Source organism: Bufo gargarizans, chromosome 6, assembly GCF_014858855.1.
Source record: "Bufo gargarizans isolate SCDJY-AF-19 chromosome 6, ASM1485885v1, whole genome shotgun sequence".
Lineage (NCBI taxonomy): Eukaryota > Metazoa > Chordata > Amphibia > Anura > Bufonidae > Bufo > Bufo gargarizans.
Window position 1 is genome coordinate 99,621,612 of NC_058085.1, and position 10,538 is coordinate 99,632,149.

A 10,538-nucleotide genomic window follows, 5' to 3' on the forward strand; every position below is an offset into this window, starting at 1 on the left:
GGTGCCAATGAGCCTCAAGCCCGGCCTGGTGTGGTGCGATAACGGGCAAAATCTCGTAGCAGCTCTGGGCCTAGCCGGTTTGACGCACATCCCTTGCCTGGCGCATGTGCTGAATTTGGTGGTGCAGAGGTTCCTGAAAAAGTACCCTGATATGTCAGAGCTGCTGCAGAAAATGCGGGCCATCTGTGAGCGCTTTCGGCGTTCTCATCCTGCTGCTGCTCGCCTGTTTGCGCTGCAGCGTAACAGCGGCCTTTCTGCTCAACGACTCATATGCGACGTACCCACAAGGTGGACCTCCACCTTGCACATGCTGGAGAGACCGTGCGAGCAGCAGCAGGCAATTGTGGAGTTTCAGCTGCAGCACGTGCAGGTGAGTCGCTCTGCGGAACAGCAACACTTCACCACCAAGTGGGCTTCCATGCGGGACGTGTGTGCCTTGTTGCGCTGTTTCGAGTATTCCACCAACATGGCCAGTGCCGATGACGCTGTCTTTAGCGTTACTATCTCACTTCTATGCCTCCTTGAAAAATTGCTTCTGGCGATGATGTAAAAGGATGTGGCACAGGAGGAAGAGGAGGAGGAAGAGGGATCATTTACACAGTTATCAGGCCAGTCTTTCACAAGTGGCTCGGAGGGTGGGTTCCTGCACCAAAAGAGGCCAGGTACACATCTGTCCAGCCAGGGCACAGTTCTGGAGGAGGAGAAGGATGAGGATGAACCGTGTTCATTGCAGGGTGGAACCCAAGGCAGCTCATGGGCATCACTGGAGCGTGGCTGGGGGGATACAGAATATACAGACGATACACCTCCCACAGCCTCCCACAGAGGATAGCTTGTTGTTGCCTCTGGGCAGCCTGCACACATGAGCGACTACATGCTGCAGTGCCTGCGCAATGGCCGCCGAGTTGCCCACATTCTAACCAGGGCTGATTACTAGGTGGCCACCCTGCTGGATCACCGCTACAAGGAGAACATTCCATCCTTAATTCCGTCACTGGAGCGTGATAGGAAGATGCGCGAGTACAAGTGCACACTGACAAACACACTGCTGATGGCATTTACACCTGACAGCGGGGGCTCAGTGGAAGCACAAGGCGAAGGCAGAGGAGGAGGAAGAAGTCGCCAACGAAGCTGGGGCACCACCAGCACCTCAGAAGGAAGGGTTAGCATGGCCAAAATGTGGAAAAGCTTTGTCAGCACGCCACAACAACCAGCACCACCAGCTGATACGGAATAGCAGCATTTCAGCAACATGGTGGAACAGTACTGATGGGTCTTCCCCATTCAACTTCTGGGTCTCCAAATTCGGCACATTGCCTGAGCTTGCCCTTTACGCCTTGGAGCTGCTGGCCTGCCCTGCGGCCAGTGTATAGTCCGAACGTCTGTTTAGCACAGCAGGGAGTGTGATCACAGACAAGTGCAGCCGCCTGTCCACAGCCAATGTAGACAAGCTCACATTCATTAAAAAGAACCAGGCATGGATCCCACAAGACTTGTCCGTACCTTGTGCTGATTAGACAAGTATACTGGCCGCACCCAGGGATTTTTGCACTTCAGTGCACTTTCTCTTTGCATTCTCTTTTCTATTTCCCAATGTTTTGGGGGCTTCCCAAATAAAAAAAATAAAAAAATAAAATAAAAACAAAAAAGTGTTGACTGCCTCCTCCTCCACCGCCGATTCCACCTACACTGCCACATCCGCCGCCTCCTCAACCTCCTACTCCACTTTGACCTCCGCCTTCTATTTCTTATTATTTCAAAAAAAATTGTTCTATGTTATTTTAAGTAATTTCCCTATCCACATTTGTTTGCAGGGCAATTGTCCTGCTCTTACCCCCATTTTGCTTCCTTTTGCAGCCCTCTAGCCCTTACTATGTCTATTTTACAGGCATTTTAGTGTCCCAAAGTTAGGGTTCCTATTGACTTCAATGGGGTTCGGAGTCAAGTTCCGGTCCTGAACCCAAACTTTGAGCCGAAGTTCGGCCGAACCCAAACTTCCAGGTGTTCGCTCATCCCTACTAATAAGATGTCTGTCATTATCAGATGGCCACATTAGTGTTCTTAGTTGCTATGTTTGAGGAGTCTGACAAAAATGTAGTCTGCAGTGTACTGTTAATTGGTTAATCAAATTTGTCATTAAAATGTTTCATTCAGTAAGGAATTTTAATAAATGGTCTCTAGATATTCAGCACAGTATTTATTAATGCAGAATACAGTACATACAATCACAGGAATGTCCTGTAGTCATCATATGCCAACATTACCAAAACCAAACCATGACTGTAATGTAAGTACAGCAACACACTGTCCACGTTGAGTAATTATATTGCTTTGTACGTTGGTTTTATATTTGCCTGTATGGGTGCAGTAGCTTGATGTTATCTTGCAGTTATTTGACAGCCAATTCAGTTCAGTTCACAATGAAACATCACCTTTAATTAACAGTCTACATTTATAACAGTAACTCTGTAGAGTGACTTTTTTTTAAAGGAAGATGTCTAATGTTTTCTAAACTCCATATATTCTTACAACCATTACCTAATCCTGTGGGAGCCATCTATGGTTCAAAAAGAAAAGTATTATTTTTTAATTTAATGCCAAGAATGGCCTAGACCTATCTTGACCCAGGTATAAAGTGTGTATTCAAACTTCACTTTTAATTCAACATAATGATAAAACGCCATAATAAACAATTAAAACACTTTGTTTCGACCCCAAAGAGTTGACGACTTAGTTGCTGCCAGGGTGAGGGAGATGTGCACTATCTCCTATTCACCACAACTATATCTGCAGAGTTTGAACATAGGGAGGCAATGTGTGGATAGACTAATGTAAGCAAACTACCTGTAGTTGCCTGCAAAAACGGATTAAATGGAATAGGTGCTACATTGGAGTGGACAACAATTGTTTTCCTTTCTGCCCAAACCCCTGAAGAAGCCAGTGATCTGGTGAAACATGTTGGGGGGCAGTTGATTGTTTTAAACAATTGTTGTCCACTCCAATGTTGCTGATTAGCTTAGAAGTCCTTGTGTAGAACATTTCATTCAATATAGCAATGGTTTTGAGCTAGGTGGAGCGCTTAGCAGCATGTGTGCAGTGTGTGAATGCGTCTTGACAGCTACTGACGTAGTGTCAGACATGTGTGCTGTGCTGTGAACCTTTGTGTGTAGGAGCAGTTACCTATTCCATTTAATCCGTTTTTGCAGGCAACTATTTAGCTAAGGCCACATTTTTCTGTAATTGAGATCTTCTATAACTTGTATTAACTACTTTATTACCAGAGCATTTATTTTTCACGGGACAAATATTACCTTTCTTTTGTGCCATTAGATGACAGATAATAATTAAAAATAATATAAAAATGTAATAGTATCAAAATATTAATAAAAACTGCAAAAAAAGTATGTTTACTTTATTTTCATTTATTTCTGTTATACAAAAGTATTCAAGACAAAGCATTTTTACTCCCATTACCGTATGTTCATACATATGGTAATGGTATTAATGTTTTTTCATAATTTTTTTGATATTTTCCGCGCAAAAAAACGATACTATATCTAGCTAAAACGAATAACTATATATTTTTTTTTAAATTGTGACAGAAAATTTTTGAAAATGTGTGCACATTTGTATATTTTACATACCAAAATATCAAGATATATTTTTTATTTACATTTTTATGAGAGAAAAAAAGGAAAAAGTATTTCTATCGCTATAGTATAATAGCGATAACTTTTTATTTTTTGACTTTTTATTCATTTTTTTTATTTAAATTTTTTTACAGTCAGGACAGGAAGGGGTTAATACACAGACAGCAGGATCACAGCTACCTTTACAACCAGCAGAAATTGCACTCACTTCAATTATTTTAATGGAGTGCGCCTCTGCTGGTCACAGGGACCAGATGCTTGGAGATCACTTTGGCTGGTCTGGGATGGTCCAGAATCTTCACTGTGACTGCAGCTGTCTTATGAAAAAAATTGTGTATGGGAGCCTAAGATATAATTGAGAATTATTGAAGTTTACCTCCAGTTATGAACACGTTCCGAAATGAATAGTACAGGTGACTATAATAAACTTTGTATTATATCTTTTTAAAGAATTATGCTGTAAGCTATTAAGCTATAATCTACAAAGCAGTTATCATAGTTGACCCAGGACGCTTTTCTAAATGCAAAAGCATATTGCATTATCCAAAATGTAAAAAAAATGCAATTAAAAACTAATGCATCCTTAACAGAATTAGGCTACTTAGGCTACTATTTTAACTATTAAAGTTTAAATATATTCATAATATATAATAAATTAGGGGGCAATTAATAAGACTGTTACCCGAGTAGTAATTGCCAGTGATACAGTTTTAACCTTAATGCCAAGTTCTAGCGATGCTATGACCTCCATACTGTTGTGCGCTTCCTACTACATTATCTACAGCTAGTGAAAGCTGTAGGTCCATATGCAGGTAGACCAAGTGTCAAGTAGATCTCAAACCTCTGGATGGGCAACACTGCTTTATATCATGATAAACACGATTTTTTTCCATATTAGTGGTTAAACCCAACATTATGGGGCATAAAACCTCAAGTTTGCAAATTTTAAACACCATTATGCCTAAATATGGGTACAAATGCCATTTCTACAATGTCCTCATCTTTTTCTGAAAGGACGGGGTGGTGGGGGCGGGACCATAAGCCCTGGCTTATTTATTATAATTTAACTTTATAGCCCCAAATAGCCACAGTGAGGCAGTATTTCACCCAAAAAGACTGGAGACTGTAATCATTGCCAAAGGTGCTTCAACAAAGTGCTCAGTAAATGGTCTGAATTAGAGATGAGCAACAAATGTCGTGAATAAACATTCATGTGCTCTGACGTCCCCTCTCAGCCATCGGTACTTCTGAAAAGTGGCGTGAATGGGGAAAATTTGCAAATGGCATATTGAAAAAATCTGCAGTTTTATTATGCCACTATTTCAATATTGTGATGTAAATCACCTAATAAATGTCCTCCTATATTTTTATTACCATAGTATTATGCTAATTGATTGTATTATGCTTATTCAGTAACCATATATTGTGTGGAGTTTTTTACTAATTGCAAACATCTTTTTTGGTTTTCTCTGAACTGCATAACATTTCCTTTGCCTAGAATACATGACATATCAGTGTCCTAAATCAAGTCTACAATGAACCAGACAAGAGTGACGGAATTCATTCATTCTTTTAGCTTTCGGAAACCTTCACAGCTTTAATATTGTGTTATTTATTTTGTTCTTGATCATTTTTATTTTTACAGTTATAGGAAACCTTGTGCTCATTGTCCTTTTTTCAGTCAACACCAAGCTCCAGTCCCCCATGTATTATTTGCTTTGTCATCTTTCCTTTTCTGATCTCTTGATTTCATCCATCATTGTTCCCAACATGCTTGATGCCATTTTGTTTGGAGGGGAAAAAATGAGTTACATCGCCTGTATCACCCAATTATACTTCTTTAGCGGTTCAAGCTTTACAGAATGTTTCCTTCTTTCTGTAATGTCCTATGATCGTTACTTGGCCATCTGCAACCCCTTACGATACTCTAGTATCATGGACTTCAAGCTCCAGATCTGTCTGTCAATGTGGCCATGGTTGTTGGGTCTTACTCTTAATCTTAAAGGAGTCTTGCTTATATCAAATTTTAATTTTTGTCATGACAATATCATTGACCATCTCTTCTGTGACATTTCTCCTCTTCAGAAGCTTTCTTGTTCAGACACTTCTCTGGTAGAACTGGAAGCCTTTCTGTTTTCTATGCCACTATTTATATTTCCTTGTGGCTTTATCATTGTTACCTATGTGTATATATTCCACACGATACTCAAGATATCATCTACAACTGGCAAACAAAAAACCTTCTCTACCTGCAGTTCTCATCTTATTGTTGTGGTCACATTTTATGGGACACTAATAGCCAAATACATGATCCCATCTGTAGGACATTCCTCACTCATTAATGAAATTATTTCCCTATTACATACTTTATTTACCCCCTTGTTTAACCCTGTAATATATAGCCTCAGAAACCAGGACATAAAGGCAGCATTAAGAAATATGATTGGTCAATAAAAAAAATTCATACTGTACATCATTAAAAGGGTTGTCCGCTTTTTTTTTTTATACTGATGACCATTCCTCAGGATAGCAGATGTAGAGAGATAGCAGCAGCATCTCCAGTGAATCCTTTATTAGACGGACTTTACAGAAAGTGTGCCATAAAATCAAGCAGCAACGTTTCGGGTGTATCCCAGCCTTTGTCAAGGCTTGACAAAGACTGGGATACAGCCGAAACGTTGCTGCTTGATTTTATGGCACACTTTCTGTAAAGTCCGTCCAATAAAGGATTAACCGGAAATGCTGCCGCTACCTCTCTTTATTTGCTATACGGTCGACTGCTGAGGATCTGCGGTCGTGGCTCGGCTGTTGCATTACCGATGTGGCCATTTATGTCCGTGGGTGCTTCTCTACAAACACTTGAGTCCTCAGGATAGGTCATCAATATTAGATTGGTGGGGTGGCCAACTCCTGCCGATTGTTTACCTGATGTCACAACTACAGTGGTGAGCAGTTGTAATTACATCTGAGCCGTCCCATTTACTTCAATTGGATGGCTCCTTCCTATTCATTTCAATAGTGCTGCTTTGGGGGTGCTGGAAGTCAGCCCCCCGCCGATCTGATATTGATGACCTATCCTGATCATCAATATTATCAATATAAAAAAAGCAGACAACCTGTTTAATCCTTTAAAGTGGCGGTTCAAACCTCAAGAAAAAAATAAATGAAGGTCCGGAATGTACCTAAAATAAAGAAGGACACCAACTCAGCTGTTCACCGGTGCCCTGTTACACTGCTAAGGGTCCCCTGTGGACTAGAAATGTGATGCCCTGTCTTTGTCCAGATGAATCTCTGCAACCAGTCAATGGCTTCAGCGATGACAAGTCCCCAAGCAGCATGTGACTACATAAGTTCAGTGGTCATGTGCCATTCAGGGTCACCACTGAGGCCTGTGAGTGGCTACAGCAGTGCATGTGAGCATGGACAAGACAGCACACTTTTGGTCCAAAACCATTAGGTCAGGTCACATTACTGTTAAGTGGGGACAATGTAATCATGCAGAGCCTTTTCAGTAGGTGGGTCTATTGCTGTAGATACACACTGAAGAATATTTGCTTAATCAAATATGTTAATAACTTAACATAAGGTGCAGATTTTAAATTTAGATTGCGATGCTGGGGATTTATGCCACAGATTTTACCCTTTGCACATCAGCATTTTCAAACCAAATCCACAGCCAAATCCTTACAATTTGCTGTGGTTTTTCTCTGCAGAAAATCCACACCGGGCTGCCAAGTATTTCTATACACTTGCCCTTCTCAGCATGTTGCCTGGTCTTTTAGAATTACAAAACATGCATGAGAATACAGCACTAAATACCTATTACATCCAGTTACCCCTCCAAGGAGATAGATATTGTTTTCTTAAGTTCCCAATTTGTTGTTACTAATTTGTTCAGCTACATCTCATCTCTATAGAGTTTAACACAGACATGTTTGTCATGAATGGTAGGGAACAGTGCAGTCCTGTACTCCACCAGCACCACTGCCCCTACCTACTTGCACAGCCCATCCCGAATGGTGGCCCACAACTTCGCAATGGTTCCTGACTTGACTAAGTGCAGGGGCCTAAACCTAGTGGAGTGAAAGAGTAGTATGTCAGAAAGAGGTCAAAATCAGACAGGCAAAGCCAGAACTGTATCAGAATTCAAAAGCTAAGTCAAATACATAGCAGAATGAAACCAGGATATAACATCAGAGAGAAAGTCAGCAGGGAAAAGTGAGTTACCAAGCCAGGTCAAATAACAATCAGAGTTAATTACCAGGAGATCAGGTCACATCAGAGGCAAAGACAGAATACAGTGGCAAAGTTAGAGTAGCAGGCCAAAGGTCAGCAATCCAGAGTAATAAACACAAAGTTAAATAGTGAGGCAGAAATACCAATCACAGGCAACTGAGGCCAGCAGCTGCCTGTTTATATAGCCTGCCTTCAGAAAGCCTGTAAAACGGCTAGGGCAGCGCTAAAGCCTATCCATTAGTGCAGGTGATTTCACCGGTAACACTGCTAAGCGGAAGCCTCCGCCTAGCAGTGTAAAAATATAAATACTTTGATGCTCATATCAGGGGGCTTGCCTGGGTAAAAATGGGGATATGTCCGGGTTCAGCTCTGAGAACCCCTTTAAGGTAAAAAACTTAAGCAGGTTGTAACAGCTGTAGGAAGTGACAGACAAGGAAAGTGAGTCTCTGAACTAGAACCCAGCCCGCTTCCCCTACCTACTTACAGTATAAGCCCTAGATGGCAGGACTGCAACTGGACGATAGTCCCTATACTAGTATAAGTACAGGATAAACAAAACACACAATACGGACAAACACAAAAGCTGTACGAAATCGGTTAGAACTAGACGGCTACACAGTACCAAAACATGAGACAAAGGAAGGTCAGGAAACAAGCCAAGGTCAAAGCAAAAGAAATTAAACAGCACTCAGGAACAGGAACAAGAACCATGCTAGTGTGTAAAAAGACTAATGTTGATCAGAAGTTTAGGAAAAATTTGATTCACCATGAATTTGAATTTCCTTAGGCTTTATGGTAACTAATCAATTTGTCCTAAAATGGTGGCTGAAAATAAAACAAATTATACTCAACTCATCCACTTGATTATGGAAATGCCATCCACTCCTGTCTTGATTGACGAAAACCTATCAAAGGAGATGCGGCGAGCGTGAAGACATCACCACTAGGGATGAGCGAACTCGAACTGTATAGTTCGGGTTCGTACCGAATTTTGGGGTGTCCGTGACACGGACCCGAACCCGGACATTTTTGTAAAAGTCCGGGTTCAGGTTCAGTGTTCGTCGCTTTCTTGGCGCTTTTGTGACGCTTTCTTGGCGCTTTTTGAAAGGCTGCAAAGCAGCCAATCAACAAGCGTCATACTACTTGCCCCAAGAGGCCGTCACAGCCATGCCTACTATTGGCATGGCTGTGATTGGCCAGAGCACCATGTGACCCAGCCTCTATTTAAGCTGGAGTCACATAGCGCCGCCCGTCACTCTGCTCTGATTAGCGTAGGGAGAGGTTGCGGCTGCGACAGTAGGGCGAGATAAGGCTGATTAACTCCTCCAAAGCACTTGATTAATTGATCGATCTGCAGCTGTGGATCATTGAGCTGCTGATACTCAATTGCTCACTGTTTTTAGGCTGCCCAGACCGTTTGTCAGTCACTTTTTTCTGGGGTGATCGGCGGCCATTTTGTGTCTTGTGCGGTGCTGCGACCAAGTGCATCCAAGCTGCGACCAAGTGCATTTAACCCTCAATGGTGTGGTTGTTTTTTGGCTAAAGCCTACATCAGGGTGAAGCTGTCACACCAAGTGCATTTAACCAGCAATAGTCTGTTTATTTTTTGGCCATATACTACATCAGGGGCAAGCTGCGCCTGTCACCAAGTGCATTTAACCCTCAATGGTGTGGTTGTTTTTTGGCTAAAGCCTACATCAGGGTGAAGCTGTCACACCAAGTGCATTTAACCAGCAATAGTCTGTTTATTTTTTGGCCATATACTACATCAGGGGCAAGCTGTGCCCGTCACCAAGTGCATTTAACCCTTAGTAGTGTGGTTGGTCAAGCTATCACACCAAGTGCATTTAACCAGCAATAGTCTGTTCATTTTTTGGCCATATACTAAATCAGGGGCAAGCTGCCCCCGTCACCAAGTGCATTTAACCAGCAATAGTCTGTTCATTTTTTGGCCATATACTACATCAGGGGCAAGCTGCGCCCGTCACCAAGTGCATTTAACCCTCAGTAGTGTGGTTGGTCAAGCTGTGACACCAAGTGCATTTAACCAGCAATAGTCTGTTCATTTTTTGGCCATATACTACATCAGGGGCAAGCTGCGCCCGTCACCAAGTGCATTTAACCCTCAGTAGTGTGGTTGGTCAAGCTGTCACACCAAGTGCATTTAACCAGCAATAGTCTGTTCATTTTTTGGCCATATACTACATCAGGGGCAAGCTGCGTCTGTCACCAAGTGCATTTAACCCTCAATGGTGTGGTTGTTTTTTGGCTAAAGCCTACATCAGGGTGAAGCTGTCACACCAAGTGCATTTAACCAGCAATTGTCTGTTCATTTTTTGGCCATATACAGGTCCTTCTAAAAAAATTAGCATATTGTGATAAAGTTCATTATTTTCTGTAATGTACTGATAAACATTAGACTTTCATATATTTTAGATTCATTACACACCAACTGAAGTAGTTCAAGCCTTTTATTGTTTTAATATTGATGATTTTGGCATACAGCTCATGAAAACCCAAATTTCCTATCTCAAAAAATTAGCATATTTCATCCGACCAATAAAAGAAAAGTGTTTTTAATACAAAAAAAGTCAACCTTCAAATAATTATGTTCAGTTATGCACTCAATACTTGGTCGGGAATCCTTTTGCA

The 10,538-nt window shown here is 41.6% G+C and overlaps 1 protein-coding gene across 1 annotated transcript; it reads left to right on the forward strand.

Moving 5' to 3' along the window:
• Positions 1-5,216: 5,216 nt before the first annotated feature.
• Positions 5,217-6,104, forward strand: LOC122941989 (olfactory receptor 11L1-like; the record flags this gene model as incomplete). The annotated part of the gene is made up of 1 exon (XM_044299486.1): positions 5,217-6,104. A coding segment is annotated over one exon (888 nt), but the record flags the coding sequence as incomplete, so codon positions are not given.
• Positions 6,105-10,538: the final 4,434 nt, after the last annotated feature.